This window comes from Trichomonas vaginalis, chromosome IV (assembly GCF_026262505.1).
Source record: "Trichomonas vaginalis G3 chromosome IV, whole genome shotgun sequence".
Lineage (NCBI taxonomy): Eukaryota > Parabasalia > Trichomonadida > Trichomonadidae > Trichomonas > Trichomonas vaginalis.
In genome coordinates, this window is record NC_067206.1 from 23,064,236 (window position 1) to 23,086,100 (window position 21,865).

Genomic DNA, 21,865 nt, shown 5'->3' on the forward strand with positions numbered 1-21,865 from the left:
TTCTTTGACATTGACAAATAACACTTTGACTGTTTGTTTGAGTTGGTGAATTAACTTCACATCTGCCACCGCCATTAAACCTTTTGAAACACTTACGCTTCTATTTTTCGGAAATGACATTTTACTTAGAATAAAAAGATGGACGTATTTGAGTATCTCTTCGAATTGAAGCAGAACAAAGTTTACACACACAAACAATACAAATACATTGACAGAATAGTTCTTTATACAAACAATGGTAAATGTTATAGAATAGCAGTCTTTGCTGAACCAAAATATTTTCATAAAGCAAAGAAAGTTGGTATAACTGAAATGGTGAAAGTTCTTGAAGCAGACAAAAATATAACTTCAAAACTTACAGATATTTCTAAAGGTAATTATAATACAATATTATGTCAAAACTGGCGTACTGTCAATATTTGACGGAGAGAAGTCAGTTCAAGAACAACTTTACTGACCTGCTGCCAAAATCTGCTCGATGGAAGCTGTCGTTATGCCAATCTGAGGAGCCCCAGCAGGTTTCATCGAACGAATCTTCAAAAGAGCATCTTCCGTGAAAAGTGCTATTGGTTTTGTAAACTTCTTTGCTTTCAATTCATCTGGACCGTCTCTGTCACCAGTATATTGTATTTGAACTTACCAACAGTTGAAATACCACCCATAAAGTCTTCTGAGTCAGCAAATGGAATGCCAAGCCAAAAGTTTGAACGGTCTCCATTTGTATATTGAGTTTTTTGACCTCCTGTATGAGTCCATACTTTCACATATGCATAATAGAACTTTGCATTTCAGGGTTAATGGTTGTTGTGTGAAGTTGTTAAAGTTCATAGCATCTAATGTCAAGTTGTATGACCTCATATCCTCAACTGTAGAATATTCTTCTTGGATAATATTTGCCATCTATGTTTATATGATATTTAATACCGGGGTTGTAGAAACAAGAATAGTCATTTATAGTTCGTCTGAACAGTACAAACATAGTATCTGCATGTTTCATTGCAGTTGTTAAAGCAATATCTGTTCTTGCACCTGGGGTCAGCACTTTGGTTTCCAACTTCACCTGCAAAGTCTTTGACAGATATTTGGTTATAGGGAACATAAGTGGAACTGCAATATATTTGGCAGCTAAAGCATTTGAAATATCTGGGTCCAACATATAAACGGCAAGTCTGCTTTCTATTTCTCTTGCATTCAAATTTTTCGCATGAACTTAACTGGGTCCCAAGCAGTTCCAGCAGCATTGAAATAATATTACTTCAGTGTTGAGGTTTGAGAAACCAAAGTCTAAGTCAACTTTGTTTTTGCAAAAGTCGGCGAATGACGTTTTATTTGTTCCCACTACTTCTGTAAGAGTGAATGGGTCTTGTGTTGGTGCAATGACTAAGTTATTTTTGCTTGGAGTAAGTTCAATAGAAATTTTTCCTGCCCAGTTTGGCAAGTATCTTAAAAACCTGAAGATGAGGAAAAGATGACAAAGGAACTCTAAGTTCAGTTTTACTTTAGTGACAGCATTTCCATTGAACCAGAAAGGTTAACATAAACTCCTGGAACGTTAGGGTCAAGTCTTCTTATTTTCTCAATAGTTGCATACTGGTCTGTTTGTTCTCTAGCTTGTGGTTGTACTGAGTTTCTCAAAGCGAACCATTCATAGTTTGCCCATGTTACTGTTTGAACTAAGTCAGAGTTAGAATATATCTTATATCCCATGAAAACTTCTGGAGCATATTGGTATCCGACATAGAAAATTCCATTGCAACCTTTCTTGTCAGACAACTTGCAGAAGGTTTTATTTCAATGTCTTGTTCCACGTATAAGAAAGAGTTGTCAATAGAAATTATATGAAACCTGTCGCAAGCAATATCTACTGTTGTTGAAGAACCTTCTCCAAACTCACCTACATTTCCATAAGAAACAGCAGTTGTATATTCGTAAGTTCCAGGAACTATTTCTGACCTTCTAATGGCATTGTCGCATTCGTTATACCATTCGGAAACATTTCCATTCATGGCATCCAAAACTGTTGGCGTTATATTCTGAGCGGCGTACATTTCATATGGGTAAAAATATAGAATAGTTGGATTTATGTGTCATAATAGAACCCACGTGGACCAAGCTTTACTTTCTTCCTGGCTGAGTTTTTAACTCTTCTTTTTCCTTCATTGCCACTACTTTCACTAGATGAATTACTTCTTCACTACTTTCACTTTGTTCTACTCTTCTCTTCTTCTTTGGTGTCGCTTTTGGTAACTTGCCCTCTGCTTCAAGTTGTTGCATCTTTGCCTCATGTTCACCTAGTATGTTGTAAATTTCCCATGTCCTTTTTGCCTTTGGGCTCTGGTCGCCATCTCAGGTAACCTATATCCTAGAAAGAGTTTGTCATAGTTTGTATTTGAGTCTTCGCGTATTGTTTGCATGACTCTTTCCTGAGTTTCCGGTTCAAGCTCTTCAAACAGAGCTTGTCCATATGGAATAAGCTCGTTTCCAAATATATGTTTTTGTAGCCATTCTGGTTTTCTTTCCATGTTACCAATTATATCTTTTGTGAATGGGAAAGCTTTTACCCAATGTTTCAGTCTTGCGTCATTTATTTCTGTAGTTGGTTTTATTTTGTCAAGGAACATGTTTTTCAATACTAACATTTCATTTGGTACTGTCCATTTGAGTTTTCTTAAATATTCATCCCTTCTCGTTCATTGTCTGCAAAGTAAGTTTTTATGACATTTTGCAAACTTTCGTTTGCAAGGTCATGTACAATAGGTTCTCTTCCTTCTGTCTCCCTAACTTTCTTTCTAAACTCTTCACCAAATATACCATCTCTATGGTTCTGTGTAGTTCTTTGAGATAAATGTTTTAGAACGTCAGTGTTATATTTCCATCAGCCATGTTCATTTCATACTGGTCCAAAATATCTGCATGTTTCATATCTTTCAATGGCATTAAAGCCGCGCTGAAAATACCAGCTATATCTGGTTCACCATTGACTTCCATTGCGTCTACAACTTCTTGGAATTGTGGTTGTAAGTTTATGAACCACCTATCCGGGTTAGCTTTATGACCCCATCTCATTGTAGTTCCATAGTCTGCAGAAACAAAAGTAGGTTTGTTTCCATCTTGGTTAGGTTCTGAATGAACTTTAAACAATGTTTCATTTCTATATGTTTTGTTGAAATTTAACCTTTTATTTTCACCGAGTTCAGCAAAAGATTGAACGTTATATGGTCGTAAGTAAAAAGGGTTATTGTATTTGTGTACATTTTCTTTCAGTTCTTCCATTCTATGCTGAATATTTTCATCTGATGTTGGAGTCTTTTGTATGTCGGCGAACATTTTTCGATATTCTTCTACTATGTCAGCCGAATTTTTCTTAGACTCTTGGAAAGATTCCATATTCTCCGCATACTCTTGTTGAGGGTCAAGATTTTTCGGCTGTTCCAAATCTTCATCTAGTTCTGTGAAGTTAGTTTCCAAAGGAGGGACTTGTTCGTTTCCTTCAGGCTCTTCTAGCTGTTGTTGCTGAACTATTTCTTCCATGTCTGGTTGTATCTGAACTTCTTCCTGTGGAGTTTCTTGTACCTCATCTGCTGGCATTTCATATATTCCGAGACCGTTTTCAACAAGTTCCCTATTTAAGTCATCCGCATTCATAACCCTTTCTTCTTTCGTTCCGTCTCTATTTTTTATGCGTTTCATGAAGATAGTTGAATTGTCATTTAGCTCTGACACCAAATATCTCGGAGTAAATTCAGTCATGTCATTTGGATGATATGCTATTAAATCATATCCCTTAGCGAGCTTGTATTTTCCAGGTTTGAAATTATATCCGATTTTATGCTGAGCCATAAAGCTAAATAGGTTCGGGTCAATATTTCCTTCCTTGAACTTTTTAATAGCTTCTTTATATCTGTCACTAAAGTCAATAGTATCTGAGTAACCATAGTCTTCCTTTAGCATTTTTAAGAATTCTTGGTTTCCTTTTTCTTTACTTCTTTTATGTCCTTGCTCTGTTTGTTGTTGCTGTGCTGGATTTTGAACTGTTGGTTGTGGAGGTGGTGCAGGTGCAGTGTTTTGAACTGTTGGTTGTGGTGCTGGTTGTGGAGGTGGTGCAGGTGCAGGGTTTTGAACTGTTGGTTTTGGTTGTGTTGGTTGTTGTGTTGGTTGTTGTGCTGGTTGTGGAGGTGGTTGTTGTGCTGGTTGTTGTTGTTGTGTTGGTTGTTGTGTTGGTTGTTGTGCTGGTTTTGGTGCATGCCTGTGTCTATGTCCATGTGACGATGTAAATGTTTTAGGTAGTCCTGGTGCAGGTGCTTCTCTTGGAGGGTTTGGTGGTATATAAATTCCACTAGCTAGTATATAAGTTCCACCAGCTGGTTTATAAGTTCCACCAGCTGGCACATATGTTCCATCTGCAGCATAATGTCCTACCTGACTTTTCGTTTTTAAGAAAGCATTTACTAGGTCTGTTTTGGTCTGTTGTAACTCTTTTTCTTGACTTTCCACAACAGTTGCTCTAACGGCGTCATAGGCACTTTGAACTGCCTGTCTCGTTGCTGCATCTGTTATTTTCGTCATATTTTGTGCTACTTCTCTTAACTCTTTGTCGAAACCTTCAGACTTCAGTTTCTTTCCAGATGAGAAGTCGTTCACTAGTTTCACCTTACTATGAAGAGCTTCGAAGGCGTTCTTAAAGTCAGCATTCATTAAAGCTTCATTTGAACTGTCTTCATCCGCTTGTATTTTTGTCCTTATTGACCCTATAAGTTGGGCTGCTTTAGCGTTGGCTTGGGCATCTAACCAGTCATTGTTAGCTTTTATATATTCTGTGCTTTTCATTGCCTTTTGCATGGCTGCGTCGTTATTTTTACTTTCTTGTGCTAAGTTTTCATACTGTACGGTTTGGTTTTGCAACTGTAAAAGTTTTTCTGCCTTTACATTTGCTTCAACTTCTTTTTTATACTCATCGCTATCCATATATGTCTTCATGGCTTTTTGTTTTATCTCTTCATCTTTCAGTACTTTATATTGAGTAGTATGGTTTTTCAAATTTACAACATCTTGTTCCATTTTTGCTACTTCTGCTGCTTTTTCTGACACTTTTTTCGCATATTCCTCTGTACTTAGTTCTTTCAGTTGTTCTTCTTTCTTCTTTTTCTCTACGTTTAACTCATTGAGTTTCTTTGTGTGTCTGTCATATTCTAGTTTCTTTTCGTTTTCACTTATTTGTTTCTGTATGTCTATGTTTGACTTTTTGACATCTGATATTTGATTTTTGAGTGAACTCAAATTCATTTGACTTTGAGGGTTATAGGCTGTTCCGTCTGCAGCTCCACCATAGCCTGCCATTTTCGCTAAAAGTGCCGCTCTTAAACCTCCACTCTGTGCACCAAAAACTCGGTTTAAAAGCATAGGATTGCTTGACATTTGTTGCAACATAGTGGGGTCATTCATCATTTGTTGTTGCAACTGTTGTTGTGGTGTCAGTTTTACTATTGGATGTTTCAATGCTCTCTTCCTCTTACGTATATTCTTACGTAGCTTACGTGGCATTTTAAGTGAAGTAAAAAGCGGTTTTTGACAGATGTTTATATGACACTTTTTGTTCAGCACAAAAAACTACTCGGTCAAACTGTTGTCAGTTTTGTAAAATAACCGTCCTATCTCATTCTATAAGGGAGAAAAGGCTTCTCAAAGTATACTTCCTTGGAACGCCTGTAACTTTTCCTGTAGCGACGATAGACCCTTACTTGTCCGGACAAAGTTATACTATTTTGAGTGCTATACAAAAAAGTCAACGGCGACGACTCTCAAAAATTTTTTATGGGCTAGAGGGCGCAACGCGCCTGGAAGCCCTCCGAATAAAAACTTCATTTATACTAAACATCTTCAGGGCTAGAAGGGGCGCAGCCCCTGGAAGCCCCAATACCTTTTTTTTTTTTTTTTTTTTTTATGGCTTGAATTTTTCATTCCTATGAAGTGGTAATTTTCAAAATTTTGATTATTTGTCACTTTTAATTTTGTAAATAGAGAAAGACCATTTTAAAAACTTATTACTCTCATTCCTATCAACTTTTAATAAAATTCAATTGCTTCGTAATTTTGAAAGCATTATTTTTGAATTTGATTATTTTTCGTACGAGAAATGTTGTTGGTTACATATCAAATAATCGGTTGTTCAATTTTTAGATATTTCTCACAATTAATGGATAACAAGAAATAAGAGCAAATTATATAAGAATTGTGAGCATATTGAAACATAAAAATTTAGCCGAAGAAATATAAAAAGTTCAGAAAAAAATTGAAGGTCTCACAATTCATGCCAATATACAGTGTAAATAAGAGTTTCGTTTTGCGAAAAAAACGTACAATATGCAATTTCGCTAAAAAACATTTAGCTAGCAATTTCGACCTTTGACTCCACTCAAGACGTCACTTTTTTAATTTTGCGGTATCATATTTTTGGAAAATCTTTATGAATATTATATAAAAAGTCTCTTTAATATCTATATTTCATATTTTTATCGATTTTTAAAGTTTTTGCGAAAAGTATTCAATTATTTTTGCTATTTGGTCAGGTAAATGTCGGATTTGCGACATTTTCTGATATGATATTCAGATTCTACGTTGATAATAATGCTTATAGAACCCTCTTGCTATTGTGTCAAAATTGCGAAACCGATAGCAAAAATATCTCGCAATATCAAAATTGAGATATTGAGTGAATTATGCATTATAGAGATTAAAAATCTGATTTGTGAAAACATCTCATCAGTTTCTAGCTAATTCAAAAATCTTTACTATCTTATTCGATTAAAATGAAAAGGGAATAGTTTCATTATGCTTTAAATGACAGCCTTATAATATAATCATAGTTTTCGCTCAATATGCAGCATTTTTTTTTCGAAATCTATGGTCAATGTCCTAAATACTGATTGCTTTGCATTCATCTCTCTTACATTTTCTATACCCACATCACTATTCATTGCTATTCCTATCTTTTTCATTTTTGTTTGTTTCTCATAATTTCTCAAAAAACATGATAACTTGATATTTGTAAATATCATACTTTATAACGTAAATAAGAACTTGACCTATTAAGAAAAGCAGTAATGAAAAGAAAATCTGAAATTCATAAAAATTACAAGTTTCTGATGACAATTAGCTTAATTAAACCAGGTACAAGATTATATAATTGTATTTTCTATCCAATTATCCATATAATATCTTATCCAGAAAAAATAACTTGATCAATACCAAATGATTTTTTAACTAGTAAATAAAGTATTTTCTTTACACACACATTGTATATCATAGTTTTTTTTTTGGTTTCGCAAAACATCCAAAAACAAATATGCTATAAAAGTGACAATTTTAGCAAAACGAAACCCTTAGTGTAAAGAATTGACAATAAATGATAAGAATTTGTTTTAGACTATCGAAATTTTGAGAGGTAGGGCAACGATAGAAAATTTTTGGAAAAAAAGTTCGGAGATCTTAAACGTATCATATTCCCTGCATGGTTTGGTATCTTCCGCCATGCGTTGTGCCAAACATATTGACACTTTCCAATAATTAATTTATGGTATGAGTCACAGAGTTAGATTATAAAAAGAAAGTAAATAATTGCAATTAGAAATCATATATGTCGGAAATCAAATGTTGATGAGCAGAAACCTTTTACTCATCATAAAAGAGATAAATCACTAAAGATTTGTATACATTAAAATTTGATATTTGGTGCTCGAAAACTGTCTGATGGGACTCCTCCAAAATGAACCAATCTATCGCTGAGGACCAAATTAGATGATGTGGATGGTGTATTCTCTAATTCTAACTTAGGAAGAATGGGAACAAAACGAATGACGACAACAACATGTCAAACATAGATTAAATATCTATGAATCAATAAAGTATATGTGCATTGAAGGTGATAACGATCACTTGAGGCTTATAACACTTTGACTAAATTATGCAATAATTAAATATAATCATTTTTATATTTTTATACTGATAGTAATTAATATACTATCCTGCTTAATAAATGGTATGATCAAATTTGTTTGAAAATTTAATTATGTATATGAAACTATGTCTTCTATATAAAAATCAAAATTTTCGGACGAACCTAGATTGAGCCTTTATGAAAATCTATCATTTTTGTTAATTGAGTTAATATGAATCTTTTACATATGTATATATAGCATTGATAGCTTATATAATCATGGTTTATTCCATATTAACATATTTTTTCAGTTAAATTTGTTAATAATATCATGTAACAAATTAATTCAAGATTAGAATGTCTACAAAATGCTAACAAATAAGAACAAAATACGATTTCTCGACTTAAATTTTAATATGGAGTAGTTTTTCGTTTAAATCTAATTAAAAATGAATAAAAACTTATCTTGTACTATTTTCATTCAAAGATTTTAATAATGTAAATCATGCATTTTCATAATTCAGTACAGTTCTTTTTAGAATTAAAGTTGATGAGGATGATATTTGTGATTTAAAATAATTTGTTAATGTTCACCTTTTATTCATCACCTTGTGGTATGCCCTAAAGCAATAGCATTATCAATTCTGCTGAATTGATCAACTCAAAATTCCAAAAAAAATTCAAAATTTCAAAAATGAAATTAAACAATTTGAATTTTCACATGAAAAAATCAATTTCGAAAAAAATTTGGAAAATCAAAGTATTTGATAATTAGTCAAATAATCAATTTACATCGTTTTTACTCATAAAAAACAACTAATTTTTGATTTTGATATCATATTTGATAAATACTCATTCCAGAGTTGACGTAATGTATTAATTATTGTTAGAGATATTGCTTTCGCAGCAAAATTCTTATTTCATGAAAGAAAAAAAAAATGATTTTATTCCAACAAAAACAAGTAAACAGATGAATGGAAACGTACTATATTTTCATAAATGTAGTAATCAGCGTGTCAGCTTTTGTTTATCATGTTCGAGTCAAAATGTATTAACTTGTAATAAGAAATATTCGAAGATTATATGAAGTATTGAGCATTCTTTGTAGAAATATTTGTAATTCATTACTAACATATATAATAAAGTTGTTTTTTTTTCCTTATTGCAATAATTTTGTCTGATTTTAATAACTTTTCATGTATACGAGTTGTGTGAATATGCATCATAATATGCGTAAATATACTTATTTGCGACGAATAATGTGGTTGCATAATGGAGGTGCTAAATTTTGATTTTTAATATGGGGCTTTGGTATGTATAATCATGTTCTTATCTCAACGTAGGAGTATTGGTGCAATATGATTAAAATTTACGAGGTTGATCTTAAATTGAATAATTCTGGAGTATAAATCACAATGCAGCTAATTCTATGTTAAAGATAGATACAGATTGTAGTAATCAATTAGGGAGTACAAATTCATTCTTTCATTTCTGTCGTATTGAGCAGAAAGGAAGAGATCATAACCCTAGGAAAAAAAGCCCAAATTTGTCACTTTTCATAGTACGTTAAACTCAATTCGCTCGGCGAATGCCGAGCACACGTACTCATCATTCAACATAATATTCTCATTCTTTGGTTATTATAGTGCCAGACAACACAAGATTTCAAAGAATTACTTGAGTTTTCAATTAATCTTAATCCGATTTTAGATTTATCGAGAACTCCATCATCACAATCACATACTTCAGTGCGGTAACTACAATTATCCATATACAGAAGGAAGTTCTTTTCGAACAACTCATTTGGAGTCTGTTTTGGAAAGAACTTCTTTCTGTCCGACTTAATTTCATAGTTCCTGATCAACCAAAAGACAGAAACCACACACTATCTACTTAGGAAAGGAGTTCTTTCTAAATCTTCCTTAAATTGAGATTTTACGAGAGATAACCCTTCTATTGCACTTAAAAATGAACATTTTGATATCTTTAGTATCACACATGGTCATATATAGTATTTCATCTACATGAATACATTCATCTTTCGAAGTCTCTCATTAAATGGGAGGCTTCGAAAGATGAATCGTTTTATTCATACAACTTTAAATCTCGAACACATTTAGAGAGTGAGTATATCATTTTATTCTTGTTTTGAGTTTATTCTGATTCAAAATTGCAGTGAAAACAGAAGTTCACACATCATATCTGAATGTGAGCTCATCTATACTTATACGATCTCAATACCTCCACTCTAAGCATAAGAGGTGAAGTTATATAAAAATTATCAGATGCGTTGAAGTCTCAAAAGTATTGCCTGAATGCTTGTTTCATATTTGTCCAAGTAGTTTCAATGAATAAATGTATTGTTTTTTATAATTTCGATTTATTTTTAGAAAATATTCAATATAAACCTTTATTGTGTTATTTACATCTCATAAATTCTCTGTCTAAATCATATAAAAGCGCGTTTTACCCCTATGAATCAAGAAATTCATTCAATATTCATGGTATATTTATTAAATTTATACGATTTACTAATAATCAATATTATATCCTCATAAATAGCAATATATTTTGGTAATCTATGATAATCATATACAATATTTGAAATCAAATTTTCATTAGTTTAGGTTCCTTGTTAATAGTAAACCATTATATTTATTACTAATAATAAAATCTATGTGTCGTATTGAAATTCAATAAAATTACTTATTCGGTCCAAAAAAACAAATTAGATAAAATTTTTCTTTTTTTATGTAATTTTTGTTTTTCATTTTTCTCAAGATCCTAAGTTATGTTCTAACTTTTGACATCATATCCTATCATGCTAGGCTATATATTATAGCATATCCAAAAGGCAAGGAAATCTATCAGAGAAGCCTTTTTGACCTATCGTTGCCCTACCTCTAAATTTTGTTAGCATTTCAATCTGAATATTTGGGGATCATAATGAAATTTTTGTTCATTTTAGTGTTTAGTAATAAGATTTAAATATAGCCAAATAAGTTTTTTTCTTCAACAAAAAAAATTTTTGTATTTGATCAATGAATCTTGGAGGAGATCCGAACGCTCAAGCTTTTGCTAAAAAACTTTTTGGCTATTTCACTACATGCCTCCAAGTTAAGCCATCTGATGTCAATCAAATCGGTGTTTCAATTGCCATCCCAACGTTTACGGCTGACGAATGTGAACAATTATGTGACTACGTTAAACCCTATTTACTCAATCAACCTGCGATAATGGAGCTTACGACTCCAATCTATGTTGTTGGAGATCTCCACGGGAATATCTACGATTTAATCAGAATTCTAGTTTTGGCTGATCTTCCGCCAAGAACAAAATTCCTCTTTTTAGGTGACTACGTTGACAGAGGACCATACTCTGTCGAAGTAGTTATGCTCTTATTCTGCCTCGTCATTCTTTTCCCATCAAATATTTATCTCATCCGTGGAAATCATGAATTCCGAAATATTAACGATATGTATGGCTTTAAATCACAAGTTCTTGATATTTACGGCATAGAACCTCTATGGGAACGTTTTAATAAGGTCTTCGATTGTTTGCCTTTTGCGGCCATCATCAATGGAACATATTTTTGTGTTCATGGCGGCATATCATCAGCATTACGTGACCTCACACAGATTTCTTCTGTTAAAAGGCCCATTAATTTCTGTGATTCTCAAGTTCTCAAAGACATTCTTTGGTCCGATCCGAACGAAAGCACAATGTGGTTTGAGGAATCCGCTAGAGGTGATGGTGCCTTATTTGGCCATCTCGCAATCGACGATTTTCTCAAAAGATTTAACTTTACAAAACTTCTTAGAGCTCACCAATGCGTCAAATTAGGTATAGAGCGATTATTTGGTGATAAAGGTCTTACAATCTTCTCCAGCTCTGCTTATGATGCAGATGTTGATAATCGCTGTGGTTTAGTATTCATTGCCAACGATGGAAACATACAGACATTCTCTTTGCCACCAATCACACCTATTCCTCGTGAAAATGCTTACCTAGAAAAAGGATCTCTCTTGAAACATATGAAAGTCATGTCAACTTCGAAACTACCAGCTTGCCAGATTGTTCGATCAATCCCGTCTACGTTGCATTCCAATACAAGAAGGAAGGCAAAGTCTACAATTCTGTTTCATCCTGTCCAAGGTTCGAAGTCTATGTTCTCGCTATCTTCTGTCTCTGGAATTGACGGTAAAGTAATTTCTAAGACGAAATCAGATGCGGGACTTAACGAATTAGATCAAAAATGAATGTTTGTATGAATATTAAAAAAAAATCATTTTTAAAAGAGTTTGTTTTTTCAATATATCTATATATTAAATCATATACTTAATATGAATTCTTACCAAAGAATGTGTTATTTTGTGAAAATATAATTTTAAAAATCTTTTAATGCGGTGGTTCCTAATTAATTGCCTTGCAAATTTATATTGTTTAAAACATTTTAATATTTTATTTCGAGAATTTTAAATTCTCAGACATATGATTATTTTTGATTCAAATGCTGTTCGGCATTAAAAGCAAAAATAATCATATACCTGAGAATTACACTTTTCCGACATTTTTGGGTCGCTTCGCGCCCCTGATAAAACGTCGGAAAAGTGTAAATCTTCGATGAATTTGTAAATTTGTAAAGTTACAACTTCTTATTCCGATGAGTCAGGGTATTATTCAGAATTATGAATACATTGCTACTCATATCAGTGATTACATTAAAGAAGGTAATTTTTTCGATGTATTTGAAATTGAAGACATCAAAAATATCATGAAAAATTCAAATTTAACAACAAATGACTTCATTGCTCTTCTTGAGCAGTCACATCCTACTATCAAAGCAAATAAATTATATTCATGTACTCGAAATGCTAATATTTATATTCAAAACTTTGAAGATGTTATTTCAACACTGAAATCAATCAAAAAGTACATGAAACTCGGAATACTTAAAGGTATTGTTGACTTTTTAGATCCAAAAGCGAAAGAAATGTCTGAATCTACAGAAAAAATCCAAAAACTTCAAAAAGAGCTAAACGAAATTCAAAAACAAAAACAAAAAAGTGACAACGAAATAAAATCTCTTCAATCTCAACTCAATCAAATTAATGAAAAAAACAACAAATTAAATGGAAAACTCAATGAAATAGAAAGTAATTCCAATCAAATCAATAAAACAATTAATCAGGAAGAAATTTTATCAAAAATTTCAAAACTCAAGGAATCAGGTGATTTTGAAAGTATCTACAATTTCCTTGATGAACTTTCATCTCAAGGAAATCAAAAAATGTTTTCAAAAGCATGTGAAGAAGGATTTTGGTTGAAGATAGCTCCTAAAAAAGATAAATATGCTGATGAAAAGAATGTACTTCATATAGCATGTGAAAAAGGAAATTTCAGACTTGTTAAATCTCTTATTGAATATGGCTGTGATAAAGAAACAAAGAGTATTAAGCTTTTGACTCCACTCATTTGTGCCTCATGGAATGGTCATCTTGAAGTTGTTAAATATCTTATCTCTATTGGTGCTGATAAAGAAGCAAAGGATTATTTTGGAAATACGCCACTCATTTATGCATCACAAAATGGACATCTTGAAGTTGTTAAATATCTTATCTCTATTGGAGCTGATAAACGTGTAAAGGGTAATGGTGAATATACTCCACTCATTTATGCATCAATAAATGGACATCTTGAAGTTGTTAAATATCTTATCTCTGTTAGAGCTAATAAAGAAGCAAAGTGTAATATTGGATATACTCCACTCATTTGTGCATCACAAAATGGACATCTTGAAGTTGTTAAATATCTTATTTCTGCTGGAGCTGATAAACGTGTAAAGGGTAATGGTGAATATACTCCACTCATTTATGCATCAATAAATGGACATCTTGAAGTTGTTAAATATCTTATTTCTGCTGGAGCTGATAAAGAAGCAAAGGATAAATATGAATATACTCCACTCATTTCTGCATCAATAGATGGACATCTTGAAGTTGTTAAACATCTTATCTCTGCTGGAGCTATTAAAGAAGCAAAGAATAATGATGGAAGAACTGCTCTCGACTTTGCAAATAAAGATATTAAACATTATCTGTAGAACAATATAATTATGCAATATACAATTTGATTCAAACGACAAATCATCTTTTTAACAGTTAGTTGTATTTTTAATACCTAAATAAATTATTTTTACTTATGCATAACTTGCGCCTATATAATGTGACCTTCAATTTTGGTTCTTGAGGCTAATTTTCAATGAAACTTCACACGATTTATCAGAAATTTGAATAAAGGACAAATGTGAGAAAATTTGTCTTGCAATTGCTTTTTATTGAGATTTTGAGTAAATGATATATAAGCATGTATCAAAGTCAGATTTAAAAAAAAAAATTATTGTTAAATTCTTTTTATTCTTATCATATATTCATTTCTGACCTATATAAACTTCTTCTTAAATCTATTGAAATTTGCGACTGGGAGTTCTTACTCAGATTTCTATTTTTCGTCAAAATAGTTTAAAAATTTCTGGTTTTTGGCTCGATTTGTGTTCAATTTGATCAGGGGAATACTGTCAAGTATTTCTTTTGCTCTGGAATTTGGTTTTGCTGTGCATGAATGGTTTTTGTAAATTTGTTTTCTTTTGACGTCTAAAACAGCATTTTTATGGTTAAATAATTTGAATACATGCCTATTTAGCCTTGATTAAAAGCTGGTCATCGGTAAATATTCTTCTTTGACGATCTTTCTGCAATTCGTTAAAAATTTGCGATGTGTTTTAATTTTGTCTTTTGTAGAATATTCCATTTATGTCATTTATAATAAGTATTGTTGAATTCCTTGTTGATCATTGCTTCTTCTTGAAATAATTTTAAAATTATCTCCAGAGTTAAGGAAATTCTTCTCATAGTCTTCACATATTATCTGTATTTTAAAGAACTATTGTTTGTTGTTTGTTCAAAAGAAGAAATTGACGTTCTTATTAAAAGTTTTGTAAATTCGTCCTTTGATAGGTTTAATTGAGTTGATTTATGATGAGTATATTGTTAAATTGGTTGTTATTTGATTTTTTTATTGACATCTTGATCTTCCAAATCTTTGGTTGAGAAGATCAAATTTTACATGAATGTTGTTGTAAGCGTGAGAATAGATATGAGGATTACTATTAAAAAGAATCCGGGTGTTTGTAGCTTGGAAAAGAAACTATTCAGCGATTCAGCAAGAGATTTGGAGGTCATTTGAAGCACCGAATCGATTTTGGATATGTTTCCATAATAATATCGTTCAGCTTCTGCACATTTTTGGACATCTATTTTAATTTTTACCTTGTTTGTTTTATTGAAGCAATCATACTCGCCAACAACCCTATTGTATTGATCAGTTATTTCCCGCTTATATCTCCATCGTTTGATAATTTGAGAAAATAACGAAATAATGAAGGAATATATGTAAAATAAAAGAATAACTAATATGATAATCGAAATGAGTAAACGAATGATAATGAATGGTGTTAGATTAACCTTCTTATTGCCAATCATTAAAGAAGGAGAAACTCTATTTGCAATTTGTTTAGAATTTTTTGGAGGAGTCATAATTCTCATCTCATCTGAGTTTCTTCGTGAGCTCGAAGAAGAATTATGACCAGAATCTGCCCTTAAAACAATAGAATTTTCCATTTTAATTTTTTATATATTTACAGGCGTGAATTTTTGCTTCCAAAATCTATTTTATCAGATAACTGTTATCAGAAAGGAGAAACTTATGCCAATGTATATAACTTCTAGATCTTAGTAAAAACATACTTAATCATATCTAGTTAAAAATCTAATTTATTATAACTTTATAAATCTTTCCTAGCTTCCATAATAAGCTGAGAGAAAGTAGCGTGTGTTTCAACCGGGGCACACAAAATATTGAGCTTTGGTTGGTGAAGGAACTCGTTATTGAAAGGTTTTCCATCATATCCAGAAACTATTGCTCCAGCCTCTTCGGCAATGACCCAAGCAGCTGCCACATCCCAAATATGTGGTCCTTGTTCCCAATATGCGTCAAATCTGGATGCAGCAACGTAGCACATGTCCAAACAAGTTCCACCCCAACGTCTGATGCAGCGAACTTTAGGAAGTATCAACGAGATTTCTTTGAGATTGTTGTCTGGATTGGTAAGGTGGTCTGAGCAAAATCCCGTAGCAACTAAGCAATTAACTAATTCTGTACGATGTCTAACATGAATTTGCTTTGATTGACCTTTTGTATCAAGGAAAGCTCCGTGGTTGCGTATGGCCCAGAACATTTCATCTCTGTTTGGATCATAGATGCAGCCACCGATTGAACGATGATTAGAATCAAGTATACCAATGCTAACAGAAAAGTAAGGTACTCCGCATGAAAAGTTTGTTGTTCCATCAAGTGGATCTGCACAGAACCAGATTTCATTTTCTCCACGAACTTTTGGTGGGATATCATCACCTTCTTCTGTAATCATGCCTGCTTCTGGGAAATGTTTCTTCAACTCTTCTCTAATATGCTTATCACTGTCTAGATCAGCTTGTGTAAGGATATCTGCGGCAGATGTCTTTGTAATTTCTGTGAAATCGTGACTTTCGTAGTGTTTGATGATGATTTCGCCTGATTCACGCGCAATTTGCTTGATAATTGGTAATGCTTTTGCCAGAAATTCTTCAGTCATAACAAAATGATCGGGATGTAAACATTTCAATTTTTTACAGTATTTGTAATGAAATGATTACATTGATTTCTGGCAATCAACAACTTGAAAAAGATCGATTTTGGCATATCTGTGACTTTGAAAATTATAAGTGTTGATGATATAGCACGATTTATATGATATTTGTTTGAAAAATGATATATCTCTAGCATTTTTAACATTTTTACTTATCTGATATGTCTTTTATATACCTATTCTCATCCAATTTCATGTTAGTTTGTTAATTTGACCATTATGGGAAAAATTGAATCCTAATTATTGTGGAAACATATGAAAAAACCTCTTCATGAATATACACATATTGAAATTGATTAAAATTATGACGTTTTATCTTCTTGTTTTAATAAATTTACAGAGAAAAATTCCAAAAAAATTCGAAATTTGAAAAAATGAATAAAAATTTTAGGAAGATTTAGTTTGAATTTTAAATTTTGAAAAAAATTTGGAATGTTCTTCAAGGAAAATATCATATCTTAATGAAATAGAATATTTTTATAGCAAAATCCAAACTTTTTAATTTTTATTTATTCAATTATTACGGTTTGACATGGCCTTTTCTTCCGATGACACATCTTCACCAGGAAACACTCCAAAAGGCTATCAAGGACGTTCTTGAGGGCGCCAAGACAAAGAAGCGCGGCTTCCTCGAGACAGTCGATATCCAGCTCAAGCTCAAGGGCTACAACGTTTCTAAGGATAAGCGTTTCGTCGGCTCCATCAAGCTCCCACACATCATCCGTCCAAACGTTCGCATCGGTGTCCTTGGTAACAAGGTCCACTGCGAAGAAGCCCAGAAGCTCAACATCCCAGCTTACGATCTTCCAACACTTACAAACTTCAACAAGGAGAAGAAGGTTGTCAAGGCCTGGACAAAGCGCCACCACCTCTTCCTTGCTTCCCCAGATGTTATCGGTCAGGTCAACAAGGTCCTTGGTCAGGTTTACACACGTGCTAACAAGTTCCCAACAAACATCAAGACAGATACAGTCGCTAAGGTTGTTGATGAAGTTAAGCGCACAGCTAACATCCGTCTGAAGAAGTCCGTCGCTTTCGGTATCCCAATCGGCAACGTCAACATGACAGAGCGCCAGGTTTTCGAAAACCTTACACTTTGCACAAACTACGTTGTCACACTTCTTAAGAAGGGCTGGCAATCAATCGGCTCCATTGTCCTCAAGTCCACAATGGGCAAGGCTCACCGTATCTACTAAACAATTAAAAGTCATCTTAGAATGATTATTAGAGAAATTCAACTTTTTTTACTTCTGATATTTCATATTTTTTCAAATATTTTACATATTCATGAACAGAAACAAAGAATTTATTTGCAAAAAACCTAAATAATGAACAATTATTAAAAATAAAGCAATATAACAAATAATATATTTTTTATAATTCCTTCTTTGTACATATGGATAGTTGGGCTGAAAATTCAGCTGGAGTAGAAGTTTCGAATAGAGAATAAACAAAATCTGTGATAGTTTGATCTGTTGCCGAACCAAGGTATGATTTTAGAGAAGGGAATGAATCTCCTAACTCAACAAATGATTTCTTGATGACAGGGATTGTATAACTCTTCAAACCTTTACCGCTTAAATAATCTGCAAGTAATTTCGAATATTGACATGGATTAAATTCTTTGTACAAATTGGCTATTGATGCACTAGATTTTGCTTTGAGTTTTGGTGGTTTGGGAGCTGGGTCACATAATGTTATCATTCTGCAAACTGATTTTGGCTCAGCAGAATTGAAAAGCGTTTCCATTACTTCTGGGGCAGCTTTCATACATGTGTCAAAGTTATTTCGTGATAATTTCTTGCAATTTTCTGTGAAATCGTATTCTTTCCAGAATTGGGTAAAGTTAGCTTTAGACTTTTCAACCTTATTAGAGCACATGTTGCATTTCATTTCGGAGAGAAAGCCAGCGGAGAAAGATAAGTGGGATAAAACAAAAAACATCATGTCAAATTTTTTCTTATCTAAAAGAGCGGTTGAACAAAAAGCCAGATTAATGGGAAATGCTCTGAGATGAAACAGTTACGCTCATAATGGCACAACAAACTTTGAATTTCCCTTTCTTGAGAACAATTGATTCGATATTTTGAGATTGTTTCATTTAGAAGTGTATTACTTTGAAATATGATTAATCACATAAAGAGTATTTGGATGTAAAACAGATTTTACATTATTCTTTAATTCGAAAAAATCAATCAAAATATTCAACCAAAACATTCAAAATCTGTTTAATATAATATATTGTAATGATGAAATTAACATGTTTATATAACAGTTATTTACAAACAACAATCAAAAATAAAAATAATAAAAATATTAAGCTCCATGAACTCCAGAATCGGAAATATAGAATGTAGCTTTCACATCTTGAGCTCTGGGAGATATTTCAACGTACATTGTCCTCAAAGTAACGGTTTTTGACTCCGAATTTCTTCCATAAGCTGTTGGAACTTCTTCTTGTATATCTCTCTTCATAGAACTCTTTGTAACCCTTACGCGCATGTTTACACAGTTCGACCATGCAAGGCCGAGTGAAGGAACCCATTCTTGGGTTGTAAAAGGACCCATGTTCGCTGTAACTTGGTTTGTTGTGAATATTAAGCAGTTATAAGAAGCAGAGATCCATTTAAGTATTGTTGACATATCAAATAACATCTGTGCGCGTTGTTTGGCCGCATTCATGTCGAATTCAGAACGAAATAGCGCTGCAATGGAGTCAATAGCAACAATTGAAGGAGGAGGAACACATGTAGAGAATAGTTGAGGTAATGTTACGTTAATTATTTGGTTAAACTCGACAACTTCTGTTGCTTCTTTGATTAATATCATTGACAAGACTTCTTCTGGGTCTAGACCTCTCATTTCGGCAATTTTGTGAAGTCTTTGAGTAGGAACATGTCCTTCTGTACTAATTAAGACTACTCTTCTTTCTGGATCTGAGATGATCTGATTGATTAATAAATGGTAAATAATATTGGATTTTCCGCATCCAGCTGGGCCAGTAAATTCGATAATACCATTTTTAGGTATTTTAATAAGATTGTCAAGTATATCATCGTGAAATAAAACTCCTATGTCTTCTTCTTCAACAATTTTAACTTCGGGAGCAATTGCTTTTGCTAATATGTCTGCTGCATCGTTACAGATGTTCAAAGGAACATGAGTTTGGAAAGAAATTGTCATTGGAGGAGTCGCAGTAAGCTTTTCACGAGTAAGAAAGCCCGCTGATGCAAATAAATCAAGAAATTGAGATCTAATTCCGTTATCTAACAATACTTTTCTTGCTTCATTATCAACTTCCATAAATTGTCACTTTTTACTTCCCCGACGATTATCGTTACTTCCTTTCTTCCCTGCAAAAGAGCAAAAGATTGCAAATAACAAATATAAGAAAGACTATTATGATGTGAAACATTATAGAGCCGAGTTTCATATCTTTATCTTAGTATTTTTTTCATCACGAAAAAATTGTGAGACATAACTTTAAATCTAACGATATATAGCCTTCCATACCAGTTTACATTACAAAGTGTTATGCACGAAGTAAAATATAAAGAAAAAGTTATATAATAAGATCAATTTATATAAAAAAAAGTCCGAAAAAAGATGTATAGTTGGGAGAATCTTATTATGATATGTGACAAGTTCTCTTAATCCTCCCAGTAGTCAATCTGTAAAATGTTCTTCATTCCTTCACGCATTGTAGCAAGAACTTTATCGTGGAATTCTTGTCTTCCAATTGTAGAGAGAATTCCGTACTCTGTATCTTTAATCATACCATTTGGTAAATAAACTAGCTGATGACCAAGTCCATCTGTAACATAACCACCGCAGTTTCTGACGAAAAGCTCGAATGGTGCAACATCCCAAACATGCTCTTGCATTTTATGAATTCTTGCGTATACACTTGCCTTTCCTGAGGCCAAAATAAATCCTTTAACCATAGAAACCATGCTAATGATGTTATCAATACGGAATGTTTCTTTGATAACGGCAAGGACCCTTCCTAAGCCATTAGTTAATAATCCGGACTCATGGCAGGTTGGTTTGGTCATATCATAAGTATTTCCTTCCATATCCATAGCAACGGCTAAGCCTTCATCTGTTGCAATGAAAATAGCTGGTCCCTCGAAAGGAAGTCCAGTATATTGTGGGTCATGGAGTGGCCAGGCAGTGATTGAACAGGCAACCTTCATATCGATAAGAAGAGCTGTTGCGATTGCGTATGCTCCGTTTGAAACAAAGCCAGCTGTTCCGTCGATTGGATCGATAACCCATACACGGTGGTTGTCAGGACCCCATTTGAAGATGGCTTTATGGCATGCCTTTACTGGATCAAAATCGTCTGGTAAAACTTTTTTAACCATGGATAAGAAATATGGATTTAATTTTCCACAGTCCTCTTCGCCTAAGCAGTCATCACCTGGGAGGTTATTAAAAATTCCATCCATAATAATTGATTGGATAGCGTAATCTGCAATCGAGACGTAGGTTCCATCTTTCTTTGTCCTGACTTCTTCGAAATCTAAACGCTTCTGGATACCTATTGTCATTGGAATAGCTCTCTTCATGATATTAACAAGGGTGTTTACTTCTTTTTCGTATTTCCCGAACATCACAGGCTCAATATAAGATAAAAATAAACTGGCTCACTTTTGATTCTGACAAATTTGATTTTAAAAATTGATTTTGGGACGTACATTAATATTTGGAAAACTTGATTGATTTTTGTTTCTCCAATAAATTGAGACCAAATTGGCCGATATATAATATTTTGAATGGGATACAGTTTGAAAGGAAAAAAGTAAACTATTCAAAATTGAAAGGGCTTCTTCACCTATTGCTTTTAAAAGTGTCATATTTTATGAATCATTTTTTTTCGGTTTCAGAGATATTGTTCATAATGTAATCAGTACAGTAATGATAAAACCATAAAATTTACGTTGACCTATTTTCCCATTCAAAATAAGGTGAGTACTTTCTTCACTAAAAACCTGATCATTTGTAATATGTTTCAAGTGACAACTATCCAAATGGATGACACACATAATATTTGTGCAGTCAACAAAAAAACAAGTGATTTAACAAGTAATCCTTTAATATGAAGTTTCAAATTTCATTAAAAAGATCTATAGTATACAAATTGACGAAGAGAACACTACAGACTTATCATATATTCTATCTTA

The 21,865-nt window shown here is 32.9% G+C and overlaps 8 protein-coding genes across 8 annotated transcripts, besides 2 other annotated features; 3 read left to right on the plus strand and 5 right to left on the minus strand.

Moving 5' to 3' along the window:
- Positions 1 to 2,115: 2,115 nt before the first annotated feature.
- Positions 2,116 to 2,621: a mobile genetic element.
- Positions 2,622 to 5,011: 2,390 nt separating this feature from the next.
- TVAGG3_0151940 (protein of unknown function, DUF4106 family) lies at positions 5,012 to 5,541 on the minus strand (the record flags this gene model as incomplete). The annotated part of the gene is made up of 1 exon (XM_051224693.1): positions 5,012 to 5,541. A coding segment is annotated over one exon (530 nt), but the record flags the coding sequence as incomplete, so codon positions are not given.
- Positions 5,542 to 9,494: 3,953 nt separating this feature from the next.
- Positions 9,495 to 9,542: a mobile genetic element.
- Positions 9,543 to 10,973: 1,431 nt separating this feature from the next.
- Positions 10,974 to 12,332, plus strand: TVAGG3_0151960 (phosphoprotein phosphatase protein; the record flags this gene model as incomplete). Its single annotated transcript, XM_001301975.1, has 1 exon — positions 10,975 to 12,192. The coding sequence occupies one exon, from the start codon at positions 10,975 to 10,977 to the stop codon at positions 12,190 to 12,192; it is 1,218 nt and encodes a 405-aa protein (XP_001301976.1).
- Positions 12,333 to 12,469: 137 nt separating this feature from the next.
- TVAGG3_0151970 (ankyrin repeat protein family) lies at positions 12,470 to 15,609 on the plus strand (the record flags this gene model as incomplete). The annotated part of the gene is made up of 1 exon (XM_001301976.1): positions 12,597 to 14,036. One exon carries the CDS (start codon positions 12,597 to 12,599, stop codon positions 14,034 to 14,036), a length of 1,440 nt encoding a protein of 479 aa, XP_001301977.1.
- A 144-nt stretch (positions 15,610 to 15,753) lies between these two features.
- TVAGG3_0151980 (inositol-1-monophosphatase family) lies at positions 15,754 to 16,625 on the minus strand (the record flags this gene model as incomplete). Its single annotated transcript, XM_001301977.1, has 1 exon — positions 15,777 to 16,625. One exon carries the CDS (start codon positions 16,623 to 16,625, stop codon positions 15,777 to 15,779), a length of 849 nt encoding a protein of 282 aa, XP_001301978.1.
- A 588-nt stretch (positions 16,626 to 17,213) lies between these two features.
- On the plus strand, positions 17,214 to 17,912 carry TVAGG3_0151990 (ribosomal protein L10a; the record flags this gene model as incomplete). The annotated part of the gene is made up of 1 exon (XM_001301978.2): positions 17,228 to 17,875. One exon carries the CDS (start codon positions 17,228 to 17,230, stop codon positions 17,873 to 17,875), a length of 648 nt encoding a protein of 215 aa, XP_001301979.1.
- Positions 17,913 to 18,051: 139 nt separating this feature from the next.
- On the minus strand, positions 18,052 to 18,732 carry TVAGG3_0152000 (saposin family; the record flags this gene model as incomplete). Its single annotated transcript, XM_001301979.1, has 1 exon — positions 18,054 to 18,626. The coding sequence occupies one exon, from the start codon at positions 18,624 to 18,626 to the stop codon at positions 18,054 to 18,056; it is 573 nt and encodes a 190-aa protein (XP_001301980.1).
- Positions 18,733 to 18,935: 203 nt separating this feature from the next.
- On the minus strand, positions 18,936 to 20,124 carry TVAGG3_0152010 (meiotic DNA recombinase assembly; the record flags this gene model as incomplete). Its single annotated transcript, XM_001301980.2, has 1 exon — positions 18,996 to 19,982. The coding sequence occupies one exon, from the start codon at positions 19,980 to 19,982 to the stop codon at positions 18,996 to 18,998; it is 987 nt and encodes a 328-aa protein (XP_001301981.1).
- Positions 20,125 to 20,226: 102 nt separating this feature from the next.
- On the minus strand, positions 20,227 to 21,325 carry TVAGG3_0152020 (3'(2'),5'-bisphosphate nucleotidase protein; the record flags this gene model as incomplete). The annotated part of the gene is made up of 1 exon (XM_001301981.2): positions 20,330 to 21,295. The coding sequence occupies one exon, from the start codon at positions 21,293 to 21,295 to the stop codon at positions 20,330 to 20,332; it is 966 nt and encodes a 321-aa protein (XP_001301982.1).
- Between the last annotated feature and the right edge of the window lie 540 nt (positions 21,326 to 21,865).